At 44.9% G+C, this 21,596-nt stretch overlaps 1 protein-coding gene across 3 annotated transcripts in view; it reads right to left on the bottom strand.

Moving 5' to 3' along the window:
- The window catches only part of SPAG16 (sperm associated antigen 16), a 388,967-nt gene that overhangs the window by 152,845 nt on the left and 214,526 nt on the right, over window positions 1-21,596 (bottom strand). For all 3 annotated transcript variants that reach the window (XM_083399945.1, XM_083399947.1, XM_083399946.1), the window contains one exon: window positions 5,085-5,211. In XM_083399945.1, the coding sequence (XP_083256071.1) occupies window positions 5,085-5,211 (127 nt within the window). The remainder of the gene's footprint in view (window positions 1-5,084; window positions 5,212-21,596) is intronic.

Here is a 21,596-nt window from a genome sequence, read left to right as displayed (position 1 = left end):
TAATTGCATGTAGCTGTACTTTTGTAATGTTTTTATTCTTGTTATTTTGCTGTTGGCTTTTGTTTGTTTGCAAACTGCATTGATATTGCTTCTTGAAATGAAAGGTGGTATATAGATTCTAATTCTATTAAATAATAATAATACTATGTAAAAGTGGATTCAAAGATAATAACAGCAACTCTCTGAAGACTCAGCTGGTTGAACATTTGGATAGAAGTGAGAAAAATAATGGGTGGGATTCAGCTAAGTTGTGTGTGTGGAACAAGGTCCACTTGTGAAACAGGACTTCCCCACCCCCCACCCCAGTGCCCCCTAAATTTGCAATGTAGGGTTCAGGGAAAGTCCAGAATAGGTTTAGTGGATTAGCAGGGGTCACACAGGGGGTCACTAACTGCTATGTTGAATTCTATTCAATATATTTAGATGCATAAATACATGCACAGTATTGCAAGATAGAGCAGCTAGTCATTTCAGATGAAAATACTTTGGGGGGTGTCTGCAGTTCACAGTCCCTCTTTTCTTCAGGGTGTCTGCCAGTGACTTTTTGTGGAGTTCATGCCTCATCTTAAAAGTGGTCCTAATGAGGATGCGTTGGGAGGGAGGAACCTGAACATTTTATAAAAGAGGCATTCACCTCTTCTACAGAGTTTACTGCAGTGTCTGGAAGGTGTAAAGAAAAGCATTGCCTCCCCCCCCCCACTAGTGGATTTCCTACAAATGAGACACACAACTCACCCTCTCCCTCACACAAACCACATGCATGCAGAAGAGCCAGCATGAAGAATAATTTTAGTTGGACCATGTGCTGAACACATTGCCGCTTCTCCTTAGCAGCAGCAAAGGAAGGGTGCAAGTCTTCACTGCCTGCCTATGGGCGTTGTCAGGATTTCTGTTGGGGGGCAGATTTGTATTGATTGGGAGGGCAGCTGCCCCCTGCCCTCCCCCTTGGCTACCTGCCAATCTACTGGGGACATAGTGGGGCATGGAGTAACAAGAAAAGAGGAAAGACAGAAGAATGGAAAAGACAGCTGCTTCAGCTGACCAGCGTTTAGCCATCTGTTACTTTTATTTCTGAAGAACAGACAAATCCTAAGCATAACTTTTCTCCCACATAAACGTATTTCCTGTTTCTGATACAATGGAACTGACATAGTTGAACAAGTTTATAAGGAATAATGACCTGGAACCAGATTAAACTAGAAGAAGTTAGGCCCCACTGAAATCAATGGGACATGTTGTGACTGAAGTTCCGCTGATTTTCAGCAGGCACGTGACTCTTAGGCCACTCAACAGACACCCAAGTTTCTCTAGGAATAATCTGACTGCTGCCTGAAGTTAAAAGATGTACTGTGCCTTTGTGACTACAGCACTGGTGAGTGACATTATCTATATGAAGGAATGGAGGAGCAGAAATAGAGATGCCACCATGTGTGACCTTAGTTTGCATCCGTTTTTGAAACCTCCTGCTTCACTTCCCATGGCAATCTCAATATTCATGTATTTCTATTCATTCAGTGCACACCAACTATATATTCACAGAAGATCCAACTCAGTCTTTCTGAAGCTGTGGTCCATATCCTGCTGGCCTTTTTTCTCATTTTCAAGGTTTCTACACATAATTATTTTTACATCAGCTACCTATCATCTGTATCAAATCCTCACTGCCCAGATGACAACATTAGACTGCTCTGCGGAAAACAACAAAGATAAAATTATTGTTCAACTAGTCAAAAAGAAATAGAAAAAGGTGGAGGAAGAATATAATGCTGAAAGCATAATGTACTAGAGGAGTAGGTATTCTATGTCTTTCACATTCTCTGTGTTATGTACTGAAATTATCACCCTAGGCCAGCAGGGGAATACTGTAGATAGTTTTCACTCAGGTCCACATATGCAAATAAGGGATTGAAAGTGACATTCAGTGATTGGATAGTTACAGAAAGTGTTACAGTTGCGTTGTAGTGGAGCTCTATATAAGCAGGCTGGCTGAACCCTTCAGTTCTGTTCTGGCCTGTGAATAAACAGGAGCTGTTTGAAGAATCACTGAGTCATCTGATATGTTCACCCAAAACTCAACACTCTGAAAAATTCCTTAATTTATTCTCAAACCCATAGTTAACCTGTGTATGCCTGGAAGGATTTAAAAGAGTGAACTACATTTTTTAAAAGGCTGATTGGAGACAGAGTAGTGAGAAAGAAAGATACACATGTCCAGTTAAGACTAGCAATGATATCATAGCATGGTTCATCAAGTCCAAACCCCAGCAATGCAGAAATCTCAGCTAAAGCATCCTTGACAGATGGCCATCCAGTCTCTGCTTAAACCCCCCCAAGGAAGGGCAGTCCACAAGCTCCCCAGGAAGACCATTCCACTCAAGGGTGAAATGACTTATTAGAGTGAACAATGATACCGACATTTAAGCTGAAAACTTCTTGTTGCTTTCTAAATCTTGTTCTTATTTTTCTATTTGGTATTTTCTCTTAGTATAATTTAAATAAAATGTTATTGTTTAAGGAAAGTTATTTATAGAGCCTATAAGCCAGCCTCAGCGCCTAGGGCTTGCCGATCGAAAGGTCGGCGGTTCGAATCCCCGCGGCGGGGTGCGCTCCCGTTGCTTGGTCCCAGCGCCGGCCAACCTAGCAGTTCGAAAGCACTCCCGGGTGCAAGTAGATAAATAGGGTCTGCTTACTGGCGGGAAGGTAAACGGCGTTCCGTGTGCTGCGCTGGCTCACCAGATGCAGCTTTGTCACACTGGCCACGTGACCCGGAAGTGTCTCCGGACAGCGCTGGCCCCCGGCCTCTTAAGTGAGATGGGCGCACAACCCTAGAGTCTGTCAAGACTGGCCCATACGGGCAGGGGTACCTTTACCTTTACCTTTACCTTTATAAGCCAGCACAGATATATCACATAATGGTTCAATGAAGTCATCACATTCATGGTTAAAGAAGAAAAAGTACATCGTGGAATGATTTAGCAAACCACAGTCTGAAATATGCTAACAAACCAGAATCAGAAACCATAATGTGAAGTGGGTTTGTAGAACATGGTTTCTTACGATGCCTAATGTATCTAACAATAGTTACAGCCATTGCTTCATCATTAGAGGTTGCTGCATATTGCAGAAAGAATATAAGAGGCTGTGTACTTGAGGAACAGATATTAGCCTGGTTCACACAACTGATTAAGTCAAACCTTGGCTTAGCAAAACCAAAAGTTTTGCAAAACCATAGCAAAGCCATAGCAAGTTTTGACAGAGCTTGGCTGCTCATGCACAAAACGATCTCCTGCCATACATGTGAGAGCTTGTGAGCAGTCTTTGATACCAATCTTTTGATAATTTTTTCACCCCGAATTTCTCATCACTGTTTTCAGTCTCTGAGCTTAAGATCGTCACTCTGCTCATCTCACTGTCATTATTTCTGTGGTCCTCGTCTGATCCAGCCAGAGTAAACATGTATTGGATCTATGTGTGTGCGCTGTCTGTTATATCTAGCCAATGATTTCTTAATATGCTGTGCCATGCATTGGCATTACACAACAAATTTACAGAATGTTGTTTTTTTTTAATGCAGTTTCTCTCCTGATGTGACTGTCAGCAATCAGCAGCATGCATTGTCAAAAGCAGAAAGAAGAGTTAGTATTTCTTATGTGAAGATGCCATTCTGTCATGCATTCATTTCATTTGCAACATGCACACCCTTTTCTGCTTGGAAAGGCAGCCAGCCACCAGCCACAGTTAGAGTTTCAGACAGTAAAACGATTTTTACTGAAGTGATCTGAATTCAGGCAAATAGAACAGTTAAAAGATTAAGTGTCCATCTCTGAGCAGGGTGGGTGGGGTAGGTGTAGTGAGTGGGGGCAGTGACTGGTACTTTAAGTAATCATACAAAAGAAGAAAAGACTACCCAGACCATGACAAATATTGATTAGGGACTTCTGCACAGACCAGTTCCCCTCTAGGCAATTCACAACCACATTGTTGTCACTGATGTCCTCACTAATATGACCCACTTCATTTCTTGCCAGAGAACCCCAAGTACCCATGAAACAGCAACTCTATTCCATCTACATGGATTCTTGGCCCATACTGTTTCAGGCCAAAGGCCATAGTTCTGCCGTGCCCTATGCAACCTGCTAGAAATCCATGCCTATATTTCAGCCTATCATGCTCAAAGTGATGGGCAGACAGAAGGGATCAGCCCTACATAGAGCAACATCCCATCAACAGCAGAACTGGGTAGATCTGTTGGGCATAGCAGAATTTGGCATATAACAGCTCTCAGTTTTTCCTCAGCAATACTTCCAAACCCTCTATTTCCCAGATATCACTTCTTCCACCAATTTCCAGCTGCTGGTGCCTCTTATCAGGCTATCCAGGAGGACTTCAGAGTCAAGTTGAACCATGCCAAATACAAGGCCTATGCTGACCACAAATGGCAGACTGAGAACCCTCTTGAGTATGCTCATCAACTCCCCAACTGACACTGAATGCGAATACGAAATGGCTCAAATTCTAGACTCATGAATGACTCACTGACTGGAAGCACTGTTCATGCCCATGTCAGCAATTCCATTGTGGCTATCTGAACAAGCCACGCCCATTGGATTGAGACCATGGAGGGGGAGGTGGTGTCAGAACCTCAAAGTCCAGCGGCCTTTAAAACACAGGGTTGGAGGCCTCAGAGTCACCAGCTAAGGAGCCAGACCAGAATCAGGGCTGAGTCTGCTGTAGTAGATCAGGAGATGACTGAGCCCAAGACTGATAGGCGGAAGTCCACAGAACAACCTCCCAAAGCACCTGGCAATGGAAGGAAACTGTTCCGAAATATTATATATTATATAAGTCATGTTTACGTAAAGTTCAGTGGTCTCTAAATGCATAAGTTATTGGAGTCCAGAGGGGAACATCACCTTTATTAAATTGGGACATTCCTCATTTCCCTCCTACTTCCTCCCTATAACTTGACGTCATCCACTTGATTGAGGTATTACAACAGATTCAAATATTTCCCATCAAGCAAGCAGTGTGTTTGTCCAGCTTTTATGAGTTCACCCAGTTCCCAAAGCAATAAGTTAGCTTACTGTTCTGGCATCCCAAAGAGACAATGTCTTGTCTGCAGAGCTGGTGAGAATGATGTTGGAGAAAGGAAGAAATTCAATGCTGTTTACTGAATCCTTATGGCCACGAAAGGTGTATCTGCACCGCTCACTGCAAAAGAACACAATGACATATCCTAAGCAACTATAGTGGAATAACTTGGCAATGTTTTCCAACAGCAAAAGGAAGCATAACTACAACTGACCGACAAATTATAATTTGGCATCCACACTATTCATGTTGACAAAAAAACACACTATTTACTTACTTACTTACTTACTTACTTACTTACTTCCCTGCCTTTCTACATAACAAGGCCACTAACAAGCTCATTAATTGTGCCAGTTAGATTCACTTGAGCAAACTATTTCCAGTTCTTTGACTTTGGTTTTATGTGCTACATTGTTCATGCACATTCTTGCATTGCAATTACAATAAATGAATGTCATAGAAAGGCATGAAATGTTGATATTTCATAAAACGATGGAGCTGCTATCCCTACCTGTGAAACTGAAGCCCTGTGACCCACCAAGCCCACCTTACCCTAGGCAGATAGGGAGAACAAAGGAGGTTAAGATTCAATCCCACGAAGATTACTGTGTTTGTGCTACTATTAGCCTCATAGGAAAGTGATCTTCCACATTTTAATAGAAGATACACATATGGAAATAACTCTTCCCTGTTTGGCAGACGGGAGATGTGGGCAGGCTGTGTGTGTGTGTGTTTAGATGGAAAATTGGAGGAAGAAGTTATGTTACTACTAATATTTATTTATGTATGTCTTACATTTATGTTATTTTCTCCCCTTAATATCCTGAATATGACTATAATACAGTATATAATGATGATATAAAAAAACAGAAAAACAAATAAAAAAGGGTTTTTTTGAGGGGAAAAAAGGCAAATGGATGCATGGCAGTGACCCTTCCCACATGTCTCTCTCTCCATGACTGTGCAAGAATGCATGTGTCTCTCCGTGTTGCATGGGCACAGCTGTCTTCCTTTGTGTGAGAGTGGGCGATGAGACGTATGTTTCTGTGCATGTGTGAATGTGTAGTCCACCACCAATGTTCTTTACAACTGAAGACTATCAGTGTTTCAAATTGCCCAGAAATTTCTTAAGAATTTACGCATAGCCCTGTTAGATCTGACCCAGCATCCTGTTTCCAGTGGTAGCCAGTCCTATATTTCCTAGAAGCAGTCATGCAGAGCAAAGAGATAGTACCCCCCCCGCCTTCTTATTCCCCAGAAAATGGTTTTCAAAGGTATATTATGTCCTTTGTGGCCAATTCTCAAGCGGGAGTTAACTTCTGTTTTGCAAGTCTGGAATGCTGTTTATATTTATCACACCCAGCTGTTTAAATCCTAATGGCAGTGGCCATTTTTGTAAGTCAATAATCAATTACACAGTGAATTGAATAGGTTATTAGAGATTCAGCACATCATTACATTTCTAGCATTAGAGGAGAGTCCTGGAATGCAGGCACCATGCAAGTACAGTACAGGCTGTAAGAGCTCATTCCAATTAGACACAAAGAAACAATCTGGGGAAATGGCAGGCTGCATGTTCACAGGATATGAAAGGTGGGTGAGTCACATTAGCACAAGATGACCTGTGTGATTCCTTTCAGTTGTCACAGTCTATGCTCCAAATTATAACATGAGTCTTCGATAAAGCCTGTATTTGTGGCAATAGTGTTTACATCATCTGAATAGAGAAAGATGTAGGTAAAATAGTTTGAAATAATCAATTAGCACTGAACAAATTGTGTACTCCTAACAATTACCATATCATACTTCTGACAGAAATGCAAAGAGAGAAAGAATGTGCTGCAGACTGCTGATAAATTCCTGTGGGGTAGAACAAGAAGAACAGATTGATTTATATCAGACAGTTCCCAATAGAGAAATTGAAAGCTGCATCTTCAGGGGAAAAGACAACCCAAGAAAGGAATATATATTATGAGTAACTCAGATCCGACGAGGGGGACTGCAGACAGACAGGCTGCAAGAACAGGCTTGTGAGAGATTAATTGGGTGTCAGCGCAGGGAGGCCCATTCAGAATCCCTTAGCAAGGTGAAAATGGACTAAAGTGATGGACCACGACAACTAAAGGAAGGAAGGAAATGATTTGTACGTTTTCATCAAGAACATAAACACTCGGGCCTGTTTCGGCTCCCCCTCTTTGCCGCTTCTGTATCAGTGCGTAGTGATGAGCAAGCTCCCTTCACTCTCTCCAGATTTAATTTACCATTCTGGTAGCTCAGTGACTGATATTGTTCTGAACCTCTGACTGCTACATAAAACAAACTCATCTTCTTCCAGCTGAGACATAATTTAAATGAAAGTGTGCAGCCACACTCAAAGCAACTGCTGAAAAGAAGGCAAAAGCCTTATGATTTTCCACAAAGAAAAATGCACATTTTGAAGCATACCTCTGTCTCCCTGACCCTCTTCCCCTTCTGTCTTCCTTACTGGACCGAAGAACAATTCTATCAAGAATGGACAAAATTCTTCTCCCAGAGACACTTTTTCCAGTATAGAATAATTTTTTACATACAAATTAATGCACTTCACACCACTTTAAAAGAGGCAAAATGCCCACTTACCCCCATCCCCACTAATCCCCCCTGGCACACCACCCACTATTCCACCACGCAGCACAAAACCTCCAGATAAAAACCTGGCAAGCTGAAGGCTTATACTGCCTAGCAGACCTACAAAAATAACAAACCCATATCAGCAGCACAAGAAATGCAAGACAAGCTAGGGGGCACTCAAATGCCCTGGCTAGCACACCACCAATTACATGCCCTCTTAAACAATCCAGTAGTAAAATCAGCAGCAACTAGGCCCTTGACAACCTTTGAAAACTTCTTCCTAACAAAGGGACACAGCAAAGGGATGGTATCCACAATATACAAAATACTGCTACAAAATCCCACAACCCCCCTCGATGTAATCAAAAAACAATGTGAGGAAGACATAGGCCAGTGATGCAAACTTTTTAGAGACCGAGAGCCCAAACTGCAACCCAAAACCCACTTATTTATCACAAAGTGCCAACACGGCAATTTAACCTGAATACTGAGGTCATAGATTAGAAAGGGGAGGTTGGTGCATCCATGTGGAGAGAGAGTGGAGCAATACAGTGGGACCTCGGTTTTCGAAAGCTTAGTTCTCGAACTACTTGGAACCCAAACACTTCAAACCCGCAAATGAGTGTTCCAGTTTTCAAACTTTTTCCGGAAGTGGAACGTGCTCTGTTGTAACTACCGTTTTGAGTGCCACACATCTGTTTTCAGAGTGAGGGAAGGCTGGCCCGGGGTGGCAAGTGAGAAGGTAAGGGATGTTGGCGCCACCCCACCCCTCCGGCCTCCTCCTGCTCGCAGCCAAGTAGGAGTGGGATCGGGCTGCTCTGCTAGGCAGCACTGCTGCTTGCACGGGAACAGGAGCTGGATCGGGGCTGCTCAGCTGGGGAGGTGCAGGCTCTGTCGCGCTTTCCATTGTGGGGTTCGTGGCTGCACTACCCTCAAGAGAGAAAAGGAGCCCCCACTTCCGCATCAGACCCCCCGCACCCCCCGTGAAGGCAGCTAAGCTGAATAGCTGCTGGAATAGGGGAAGGTGGAGGCAGCCCGGAAGCTGCATCTGAGAGCCCCTGCACCACTTGAAGGCAGCCAGGCGCTCCTCAGCTGAGCTGCCTGCTCTCACTCCTACGTGCATGCAAGCAGGAGAGGAGGCGGGGATCTCTCAGAAGAGGAGGCTTCGTGCTTCCTAGCTGAGAGATCCCCGCCCTGCTCCTGCTTGCACACAAGTAGGAACGCAAAGCCTCCACTCCACTTCTGACTCCACTCCCATTGGCCCCGGCCGAAGGATGTGTAAGGCCTCAACCTTGCAGCAGCAGCAGCAGCAGGAAGAGGAAGGCGGCGGCTCAGAACTCTCGGCAGCCCACCAACCTGGAGGGTGTAGCTCCGTTTTGCGCACGCACCCACACGATGCCCCATCCAAGGCACTTCTACTCGGACACAAGTTGAGCTGAGGACTCAAAGTGCTGCCCTCGCCTTCTGCCGGCTCTGTGCTGGGCACGCGTGCCCACAGAGAGGGCTCTGAGTGCCCCCTCTGGCATGTGTGCCATAGGTTCACCACCACTGCTCTAGCCTATCTGACAGTTTTATGAGCCCCGAACCACATAGGTCGCAGCACAGGCGAAAAGGATCCCAGAGAACCAGGAGAAGGGGACGTAGGTCCAGGAGGGATTCCTCATGTAAGTCTCATTATTCTGATAGTGACCACGAGGACCAGATTAGGGGTACTGGGTCACGACAGCTAGATCGCCTGGACTCCCAAAGTGCGTCTGGATACAGAGAAATAGGAAGCACAGGAGTGATAATGGAGCCACAGCTTCTTGTGGCGAGGAGGGTTTAGACTCCAAGGGGCGCATTAGGGAGTCTACTTTTAAGCTTTAAGCACACAGACCAACCCCCAGAATTCACTTACAGGGGGGAAATACATGAGCGCATCCTCAATGGTGAGTTTATAGACATGTTTTCCTTGCTGTCCCTACCTCCTCTTACAGTATAAAATCAAAACCGGATGAGTGGTAAAAGAAGGAATAGAAGATAACCACTGAATGCAACTACCATAATTGGATTACTGTGTTTTCCATTTATGCGGGAGTTATATCCTCAGCCCATCCTGACAGAGGATGGCATCTGTTTAACTATCAGCATATCATCCTCAAAGCCAAATTGACAGCTGGGGAAGAAGAAGAAGAAGAGTTTGGCTTTGATATCCCGCTTTATCACTACCCTAAGGAGTCTCAAAGCGGCTAACAATCTCCTCCCCCCCCCCCCACAACAAACACTCTGTGAGGTGAGTGAGGCTGAGAGACTCCAGAGAAGTCACCCAGCAGCTGCATATGGATGATCGGGGAAGCAAACCCGGTTCACCAGATTACGAGTCCACCACTCTTAACCACTACACCACACTGCTGCCCTAGAATATGCGGAGGAGTTCAGAGAAAGGGCCGCAGAGGACCCTACAGCCTAATGGGATATTAAGAACAATGACACAAGAACCTGTGTTAATACGAGCCTTGTTGGTCCTTTAATGAGCCTGCCCCAATGAAACAATGAAAACAATGACTTCTCTTGTGTTAATTACAGGGAATGTTCCTACAAAGGTTTATGGCAGCAGGTCTTGTGTGCTTTAGAACAGAAGACTTCTGTAAGCAGATAACTAGAAACAGTATCTTAATGTGCCTTACTAAGACACATTTTTGTATGTACTAAAATACTAACTCGTGATTGGGGAAAAATCGATTTGCTATCATCTGTGACCTTGAAATACAAATTTTGGGATTATTTATATTATAATTAGGATTTAACAAGGTGGGGGGGTGGTGAGATTTAATTATGAGAGTCTGTGATCTCATTCATGTTTTTATTGTTAGAACTATAAATGAGACTTTTACTGATTATTGTAATGAAGGATTAGGGAGATAATGTTTTATGCTGTTTGAACATGTGATGTGCTATGAAAGTATATCATCATTATTTGCTTGTGATGAAGATACTCCTACATGAAATTGAAACGAAACCAAACAGAAAACAGCAAAAGACGGGTTTGAGTTCTATACACAAAATACAGGCAGATACAGTGGTACCTCTGGTTACAAACTGAATTTGTTCTGGAGGTCTGTTCTTAACCTGAAACCGTTCTTAACCTGAAGCACCACTTTAGCTAATGGGGCCTCCCGCTGCCGCCGCACTGCTGGCACGCGATTTCTGTTCTCATCCTGAGGTAAAGTTCTTAACCCGAGGTACTATTTCTGGGTTAGCAGAGTCTGTAACCCGAAGTGTTTGTAACCCGACATGTTTGTAACCCAAGGTACCACTGTATACAGAATTATTTAAAAGAGTTCTGTTCGAATACTTAAAGCACATCTTAAATCTCAGAATATGCTGGGTTGGATCAGAGAGCTAGTTGCCTTTAGGCCCAACTAAAATCAATGTGAAATGTTAGTCACAACAAGTCACATTGAATAGGAACATAACTTGCACCCTATTCCGACCTGCATTTAGCGTACTTCTGAGCAGACATGTATGGAATGCTGCTGAAAGTTGGGGTGCAACCCTTTTGTTGAATCTAGCCAGCAATGCTCATCCTTAGGAACTGTTTTTAGAATAATGAATGTCAAAAGGTTGTTTGGAGGACATTGAGCTACCTTGACTTAAATCATTGTCTACTGGAGTATGATATATGATTATGATGATGCTATTGTCATCACCGCCAGCACTCTGCATTAGTAAGAAATTCACATATTAAGCCTCTTGCATATATTGATCAGATGTTAGATGTAAGGATGGAGGCAAAGATTGTGATCACATCTGCTGGTCCTATCCTCTCAACATGTCTGACCTTCTATAAGATGAATAAACCCCAACATAAGCTCCAAAGTAAATATGCTCCAAATCTGCAGTCTGTACACCCGGAAAAATGTTGGATAGGGAAGCTTCAACTAGAGAGCAGGATCATGGTTTCCCCAGCCATGTATACATCTCACTTCAACCAAAGCTCTGCAGAAGCCTTTAGTTAATGTTCCTCCAGCTGTGGCCATATAAATTCAATGGCAATATTGCATTTCCTTATTCATGTTTTCAAACTTTTATCATATGTATCTATAAAATGCCTACAGAGCCACGGGATATATTGGACAGGGTGTTGAACTGAGAGGCTTGGATTCGAAACCATACTGAGCCACAAAGCTTGCTGGCTGAACTCAGTCAGTCACCCTCAGACAAACCTATGTGACAGGATTAATGTGAAGATAAAATGGAAGACATATGGGACTGATAAATAAATAACTTCATTACTGATATTTTGCCAGATACCCACTTCTGCGCATCTTTGTCTACTTGAATACAAGCATGTTCAAAAGTGTCATTTAAATTAGCTATTCTCCAATGAGCCAAATATCTGTTTCCACATCTTTCAAATCTCTTCAGGCTCTTCAGGCTCTGACTGACGACATGATGAACAAATGCAAGAGGAACACAACATGAAGGGTCCTCTAGGTAAGCCAACCAAAACTCTCAATGTGTAGCTTGAAACACAGGCAGATTTTCTTTGGACTGGAAGCATATTCCATTTCAAATCAAGTCAGTTGAAGCCCATTGACATAGCAAGTATCAAAGCACAGACTTTGTGGGTGAATGCTCATATCATCTCTGTGAAATATAAAAGGGCTTCGTTTTTAGGTCTGTCATACAAACTTCTAAGTATGTTCAAAAAGAAAAAAAGCTTGAAATATATAAATTTTCATGAGTTGGAGCGGAAAGGTCTGAAGTAGGAATGTTTGTTCCCTGTATGTAGGCTCTGCACAATATTTTGAACCCAGATGGGAGACAACACATCCAAACCTGAGTTCTGCCTTCAACTGTCTTGTGGATAGGATCCTGATGATGCTGATATTGTTTATTATGCATCTTTTAAAAGCTACCTTAAGGCAGGATTTAGATAACTAAAACAGATAAATAATCCTAATGGGTCAAATTAGGCTATTAAAATGGAAATATAATCCTAGATTAATTTACCGTATTTTTCGCTCTATTGGACGCAGTTTTTCCCCTCCAAAAATTGAGGGGAAATGTGTGTGCGTCCTATGGAGCGAATGCAGGCTTGTGCCATAGCCGCGCGCAACCCCTCCGGCAAGGAGAGGCTGCACGGGGCTATGGCTTCTTTAGCCCTGCGCAGCGTCTCCCGGCAAGGAGAGGCTGCACGGGGCTGAAGGGGAAGGCAAAACAGCGAGCGGAATGGATCCCACTCGCTGCCTTTGCCTTCTCCCATAGCTGCGCGCAGCCCCTCTGCAAGGAGAGGCTGCACGGGGCTATGGATTCTTTAGCCCCACGGAGCCTCTCCCGGCAAGGAGAGGCTGCACGGGGCTGAAGGGGAAGGCAAAACAGCGAGCGGGATGGATCCCACTCGCTGCCTTGCCTTCTTCCATAGCTGCGTGCAACCCCTCCGGCAAGGAGAGGCTGCACGGGGCTATGGCTTCTTTAGCCCCATGGAGCCTCTCCCGGCAAGGAGAGGCTGCACGGGGCTGAAGGGGAAGGCAAAACAGCGAGCGGGATGGATCCCACTCGCTGCCTTTGCCTTCTCCCATAGCGGCGCGCAACCCCTCCGGCAAGGAGAGGCTGCACAGGGCTATGGAGTCTTTAGCCCCACGCAGCCTCTCCCAGGAGAGAGAGGCTGCACGGGGCTAAAGGGGAAGGCAGAACAGCGAGCGGGATCCATCCTGCTCACTGCCTTGCCTTCTCCCATAGCTGTGCGCAACCCCTCCGGCAAGGAGAGGCTGCACGGGGCTATGGAGTCTTTAGCCCCACGCAGCCTCTCCCAGGAGAGAGAGGCTGCGCGGGGCTAAAGGGGAAGGCAGAACAGCGAGCGGGATCCATCCCGCTTGCTGCCTTGCCTTCTCCCATAGCCGCGCGCAACCCCTCTGCAAGGAGAGGCTGCACGGGGCTATGGATTCTTTAGCCCCACGCAGCCTCTCCCGGCAAGGAGAGGCTGCACGGGGTTAAAGGGGAAGGCAAAACAGCGAGCGGGATGGATCCCACTCGCTGCCTTGCCTTCTTCCATAGCTGCGTGCAACCCCTCCGGCAAGGAGAGGCTGCACGGGGCTACGGATTCTTTAGCCCCACGGAGCCTCTCCCGGCAAGGAGAGGCTGCACGGGGCTGAAGGGGAAGGCAAAACAGCGAGCGGGATGGATCCCACTCGCTGCCTTTGCCTTCTCCCATAGCTGCGCGCAGCCCCTCTGCAAGGAGAGGCTGCACGGGGCTATGGATTCTTTAGCCCCACGGAGCCTCTCCCGGCAAGGAGAGGCTGCACGGGGCTGAAGGGGAAGGCAAAACAGCGAGCGGGATGGATCCCACTCGCTGCCTTGCCTTCTTCCATAGCTGCGTGCAACCCCTCCGGCAAGGAGAGGCTGCACGGGGCTATGGCTTCTTTAGCCCCACGGAGCCTCTCCCAGGAGGTAGAGGCTGCACGGGGCTGAGGGGGAAGGCAAAACAGCGAGCGGGATCCATCCCGCTTGCTGCTTTGGCTTGTTCCATAGCTGCGCGCAACCCCTCTGGCAGGGAGAGGTTGTGTGCAGCCTGTACGCTGCTCTTTGGGGCTTGGTGGGGGGGAAATATTTTTTTCTTGATTTCCCCCCCCTTAAAACTGGGTGCGCCCTATGGTCCGGTGCGCCCAATGGTGCGAAAAATACGGTATTTTCTCTGCCAACCTTGACATGGTGTATGAAATGTTTAAAAAAATGATATTTGCCAGACTATAAAAAGCAGTCAAATATACCTTTGGGATTCACTACGATCCCTTCCTTAACTAGATCTTTTCAGTCAGTGGGGAGTAACTAGGGATGTCTCCAAAACTCCTAAATTTCTTATTTGGAAAAAAGATTGGCCTAACATGTAATACTTGGAAGCTACATGTATCAAACACTATTTCCCTCATAAGTTAGAATGCCTCAGCATTCAATGCAAATATTTCTGAATAATTCTTCTACAGCTTCCACAATTTTTAGAAAAGGTATGTTGATCAGAAACATCAAGAACTGCATATCCATATTTATTACTGACAAATTCATTATTTTCATGTTTAACATGCAGTTGCAGGTCCAGGCATTATGATCCCCGTACCCCAACCCATATAAATAAGAGACCAATAAGACTGGTTTGGATCAAAACAGGCCACAATTTTCCTGAATACAGATGAAAGAGGTTTGGCTTAGACATGGGGCAATCAAAATACTTTCTGCCCGCCTGCCAAAAGCGACATGTGGTCAATCTGGGTGGGGGTTCCTATGACTTACATCAAATAGGGTGACCCCCGCAGGGACTGCTATCGGGGGGAGTGCCTTCGGCCCTGGCCCCACATGGGCAGGCACACAGACATGACTATTCCCTCCCCCCCCCCAGATCCCTTTAACAGGATACCCCAGCATTTGGAGGGGCAGGGGGAGACTACAACCTCCCCCCCTTCCAAGATAACGGATTCCCCCAATGCCCAACCGCTGAAGGAACCAACAGGTAGTACCCTGGATGCAGACTGTTTAAATGAATCATAGAATCATAGAGTTGGAAGAGACCACAAGGGCCATCGAGTCCAACCCCCTGCCAAGCAGGAAACACCATCAGAGCACTCCTGACATATGGTTGTCAAGCCTCTGCTTAAAGACCTCCAAAGAAGGAGACTCCACCACACTCCTTGGCAGCAAATTCCACTGTCAAACAGCTCTTACTGTCAGGAAGTTCTTCCTAATGTTTAGGTGGAATCTTCTTTCTTGTAGTTTGGATCCATTGCTCCGTGTCCGCTTCTCTGGAGCAGCAGAAAACAACCTTTCTCCCTCCTCCATGTGACATCCCTTCATATATTTGAACATGGCTATCATATCACCCCTTAACCTCCTCTTCTCCAGGCTAAACATGCCCAGCTCCCTTAGCCGTTCCTCATAAGGCATCGTTTCCAGGCCTTTGACCATTTTGGTTGCCCTCCTCTGGACACGTTCCAGTTTGTCAGTGTCCTTCTTGAACTGTGGTGCCCAGAACAGGACACAGTACTCCAGGTGAGGTCTGACCAGAGCAGAATACAGTGGCACTATTACTTCCCTTGATCTAGATGCTATACTCCTATTGATGCAGCCCAGAATTGCATTGGCTTTTTTAGCTGCCGCGTCACACTGTTGGCTCATGTCAAGTTTGTGGTCAACAAAGACACCTAGATCCTTTTCACATGTACTGCTCTCAAGCCAGGTGTCACCCATCTTGTATTTGTGCCTCTCATTTTTTTTGCCCAAGTGCAATACTTTACATTTCTCCCTGTTAAAGTTCATCTTGTTTGTTTTGGCCCAGTTCTCTAATCTGTCAAGGTCGTTTTGAAGTGTGATCCTGTCCTCTGGGGTGTTAGCCACCCCTCCCAGTTTGGTGTCATCTGCAAATTTGATCAGGATGCCCTTGAGTCCATCCCTCCAAGTCGTTGATAAAGATGTTGAATAAGACCCAAGACAGAACCCTGTGGCACCCCACTAGTCACTCTTCTCCAGGATGAAGAGGAACCATTGATGAGCACCCTTTGGGTCCGGTCAGTCAGCCAGTTACAAATCCACTGAGTGGTAGCATAGTCAAGACCGCATTTTACCAGCTTCTTTACAAGAATATCATGGGGTACCTTGTCAAATGCCTTGCTGAAATCAAGGTAGGCTACATCCACTGCATTCCCTTCATCTACCAGGCTTGTAATTCTGTCATAAAACGAGATCAGGTTAGTCTGACATGACTTATTTTTCAGAAATCCATGCTGACTATTGGTGACCACAGCATTCCTTTCTAGGTGCTCACAGACTGTTTGCTTAATGATCTGCTCCAGAATCTTCCCTGGTACTGATGTCAGACTGACTGGGCGGTAATTATTTGGGTCCTCTCTTTTCCCCTTTTTGAAAATAGGGACAACATTTGCCCTCCTCCAGTCTGCTGGGACTTCGCCTGTTCTCCAGGAATTCTCAAAGATGATTGCCAGTGGTTCTGAGATCACATCTGCCAGTTCTTTTAATACTCTTGGATGCAGTTCATCTGGCCCTGGAGACTTGAATACATCTAAACTAGCCAAGTATTCTTGTACTATCTCCTTAGTTATTCTGGGCTGTGTTTTCTCTGCTGAATCATTTGCTCCAAATTCTTCAGGTCGGGCATTCTTTTCTTTATCGGAGAAGACTGAGGCAAAGAAAGCATTGAGGAGTTCAGCCCTTTCTGTGTCCCAAATGGCCAAATCCCAGCCTGCAACCCCATTCACCAAAGCAGGGTGCAGACTAGGATCTGGCTCCTGATAAGCAGTGGGGGCATAAGATCCCACCGCCTATCAGGAAGGGCAACGAAATCATTGTTCCATCATCGGGGGCCCAGTGGAGCCTCCGCTGTTCTGCAACGCTGCCGCACCAAGAGGGGTGAGCAGACTTGTGGTGGCAAATCAGTGGCCTGATTCACCATCGGGCTCAAATGCCGCTGCCTCACTTCTCACTTTTGCCTTTTTTCAACTTACAGGGGCTTCACTACGTCTGAATCAAGACAACCTGCAGTTGGTGTTAACTTTATTGAAACAAGATAGCTTCAAACAGTAATTAATGATTCTGAACATAGTTGAGACTAACTAATGTTTCTGATGTGGACATAGTGAGAATAGACTGGAGCGGGTGGCACATGAGCCCATTGTGGGAAGAATTCAATGTAGTGCTATGTCAGGGGTCAGCAAACTTTTTCGGCAGGGGGCCTCTCCACTGTCCCTCAGACTTTGTGTGGGACCAGGCTATATTTGGGGGGGGGGGGTGAATGAATTCCTATGCCCCACAAGTAACCCAGAGATGCTTTTTTTTAAAAAAAACACCACACATTCTACTCATGTAAAAACACGCTGAGTTCCAGACAGTCTATGGGCCGGATTTAGAAGGCGATTGGGCTGGATCTGGCCCCTGGGCCTTAGTTTGCCTACTCATGTGCTATGGCATTTCTGTTTGCCAGATGGAATGATCCCCTCTTCCCCCACACTGTTCAGCAGCTTTGGGGAGCTGCAGGGGGCATGTGGGGAGAGTCGTGCGGAAATATTGTTGCAATAGTGGACTCTTTTTGCTCACAGTGTTCTCAGTTCTGTAAAAGCAAATGCAAAAGAGGTTCAGTCCCACCCCACACCTGAAGAGGGTGCAAAAAGAACAAACTCAGGTTGTGGGCGCAGCATGGACTGCTTCCTTCTTGAAGCAGATATGTGATGCCTCTCTTTTCCAGAAGCATTACCTGGACCTACAATTGGCTACTGCTGTGTCAAACTAAAAATGCAAATGGATAGACCAGATCTGAAATTTAACAAAGTACAAACAACTAAATCATCCTTAAACTGTGCTGTTCTCTTTTGTCTAGTTTTCTGCTCAGCAGTTTAGAAGACAAGAATTAGCTCTGCCTCCGTGTCAGCGACAGTAAGGTTATCATGAGTTACCACAGCAGCTGAGATCAGCAATGAGATGCACTTTTCCCTCTAACTCTTCTGCAAGGCTTATATAGCAAATTATCCCTCTGTGTTATCCCTTCACAGCTACAGATTTCATTTCTTGTTCAATACTATTAATTAGCATTTATGTAATGTTTTGAGTGTCCAAACATTAGCTTGTTGCAATCCTTGCAATAGTATTAATTCTAGAAGTGAAGCCGAGAGAATAGAGGCTTGCCTTAGGCTACTGATGGTGCAGGTGAACTTCCTGATTTATAATTCAGTCTCTTAGGCTGAATGGCTCATATGCATGGATATATAAACTTGTTTCCCCCTGAATTCAACAGTGTTTATGCTGCAACAATTATATCCCAGAATGACCAAAAACTCAGGATGGTAGCCAAGGGGTATTGCAGTAGAAAGTTCAGTTATTATAGACAAAAATATTTTTACTGTAGATTTTTCAAGTGGGTTGAAAATAATAATAAAGGGTAGCATTCAACTAACTTTTACTCAGAGTAGACCCATTGAAATTAGCATGATTAACTTAGGTCCATTAATTTCAGTGGGTCTACTCTAGTAAAAGTTAGTTGACTACAACCCAAATAATGTAGAAAAATGTTTCATTTTCTGGGGTTGTTGCTTTTTTTTAAAGAAAAAAAGCTGTAAAACATCTCTGTCTCTCTCTCTTTTAGCTCTCTACTTCTAAACTGCTTTATTTTCTGATGCATAATATGTGTATATCGGTTTCTGAATGCCAGAACAAAGATAAAAAGCAACACATGAATAACTCAACTTGCTGTTTGCACCAAAATAAAACCCAGTACCATTTATTCACATCTATCAGGCAAGATCTTGATTAAACAGGAAAGTCCTGCAGCATATCTTGAATGGATGGCTGCCCAGTTTTATCAGGTTAATCCAATAATTTACCTTTTATCTCAATTTGCCATCCAAACATGGTTCAATATTTTCAATTGATGAATGTGTTGTTAAGATTTCTGGCCTGCTGACTTCAGCAGGAAGTGTCTAATCGTGTTTCAAAATTAGTGGCAGGCAGCCTAGCTGGCCCTCCTCCTAGCACTGTTTTTGGGCATGGCAGGGATAAGCACCCCACACTGAACAGCAGAGCCAATAGCACATTCTGAAATTATTTGACATCTACCCAAGGAATTCTGAGACCACATCTCAGCAAAAATCCCACAATGTTTCTCTTAATGGTCACAATCAACACGGATTAATTCCAGATGAACCAGAATGCAGTATTGAAACTAGATGCAAAAATATTCATGTCATAGCATCATAGAATGTCAGAGTTGGAAGGGACCCAAGGTAAGGTTACCAGATTTTTTTCAATGAATCCAGGGACACTTTTCAACTTCCTACTAAATAGATTTTGTCAGGGGACTGATTTGTAAATCTGGGTACTGTCCCCGGGAAACGGGGACGTCTGGTAACCTTAACCCAAGGGTCATTTAGTCCAACCCCCTGCAATCCAGGAATCTCAGCTAAAGCATCCATGGTAGATGGCCATCAAACTTCTGCTTAAAAACCTCTAAGGAGAGTCCACAACCTCCAGAGGGAGATTCATACATGATATTTATTTATTTAATGGCATTTATCTTGGTGGATCCCAGAGCAGGGTAAAAGACAACCATAAATACAACCATAAATATTAAAAACTGACTTAACAGTTGTTGTTGTCGTTTAGTCGTGTCCAACTCTTCGTGACCCCCTGGACTAGAGCACGCCAGGCACTCCTGTCTTCCACTGCCTCCCGCAGTTTGGTCAAACTCATGTTAGTAGCTTTGAGAACACTGTCCAACCATCTTGTCCTCTGTCGTCCCCTTCTCCTTGTGCCCTCAATCTTTCCCATCTTTCTCTCTTAACAGTAAGAGAGACTAAAATCAGATGAGTGCTATATCACAGTTAATACTACACAAACCAACACTTCAAATGCCCAGGGCAGAAAGGTAAGCCTTTTCTTAGCAGCAAAATAGCACCAATGCTTAGCACCAATGCCAAGCACACTTACACTGGAGAGCATTCCACATAATAGGGTACCACTACAAAAAATTGTGTACAAAGAAGGAAACAGAAACTATCCACTGAAGTGGCCTGCTGCTTAACTTTCCTATTAACAATTAGCTCTTACTTCAATGAGAGCCAGTGTGGTGTAGTGGTTAAGAGCGGTAGTCTCGTAAGTCTGGGGAACCGGGTTCGCATCTCCGCTCCTCCACAAGCAGCTGCTGGGTGACCTTGGGCGAGTCATACTTCTTTGAAGTCTCTCAGCCCCACTCATCTCACAGAGTGTTTGTTGTGGGGGAGGAAGGGAAAGGAGAATGTTAGCCGCTTTGAGACTCCTTAGGGCAGTGATAAAGTGGGATATCAAATCCAAACTCTTCTTCTTCTTCTTCTTCAATGGAAGATATTACTTACATAATCTCCTTCTTGCTTTTTAAAAGGAAATAATTTTGCTGATGGAAGGAGTTGCTATGCTGAAAATGAAGGGACATTCAAGGTATTCATAGTATTACAGTAAATACAATAAGAGTGGTTTGTCAAACAGATGATGTTGGGCCACAACTACCATCAGAAGCAGATTTGGGGCAGCACGCCTGGTTCCTGCACTGGGTGCTGAGCCTAGATGATGCCACAGGGTGTTGCAACTATGTCATAGTGAATGGAGCAGAACAGAAGGCAAGAGGCTGGGGGTGTCAAATTTCGGCCTCACACAGGGTGCCACTGAAATTTGAAAAACCAAAGTCTGCGTTGTACCCATCACCCCTAATCATTGGCCATGCCAATTGGGAATGATGGGAGTTGGACTCTAATAACATCTGGAGGGCTACAGATTAGCCACCCCTAATATAAAAATATATTTGAAGTGTTTATAAAATAAAATGACTAATTCTCAAGACAGAATATTAGCTTTCCTGGCCTAGGAACAGTAGCCAGCTTCTGCCAGCCTAGCAGTTAAGAAGCATGGCAGTGCAAGCAGATAAAGAGGCACCACTGTGGTGGGAAGGTAAACGGCATTTCTGTGTGCTCTGGTTTCTGTCATGGTGTGCCTGTTGCGGTTTAGTCTTGCTGGCCACATGACCCAGAAAGCTGTCTGTGGACAAATGTCGGCTCCCTTGGCCTGAAGAGAGATGAGCGCTGCACCCCATAGTCGCCTTTGACTGGACTTAACCGTCCAGGAGTCCTTTACCTTTACCTTTTGCTCCACACCCTTCTCAAGTGCTTTTTCATCATTCAAATGCCTTGAACTGGGATAACAAATCTTGCTTGCATGGATGGAAGATGGGAGGGGCGTATGTGCGGATGCGGAAATGTCTGACTTTAGAATGGAATATAGCCTGCTGTGAAAAGATAAGAATCACATCCTTTGTTCCACTTATTTTTGCCTCTGGATCTATGCCCACCACAGAATACAACGTCCTGTACACGAGAGAGTGCTATCTAGAG

The sequence above is a fragment of the Podarcis tiliguerta genome (assembly GCF_965153285.1).
Source record: "Podarcis tiliguerta genome assembly, chromosome: 1".
In the NCBI taxonomy this organism is placed as follows: Eukaryota; Metazoa; Chordata; class Lepidosauria; order Squamata; family Lacertidae; genus Podarcis; species Podarcis tiliguerta.
This window is presented reverse-complemented; position numbering and strand designations above follow the sequence as displayed.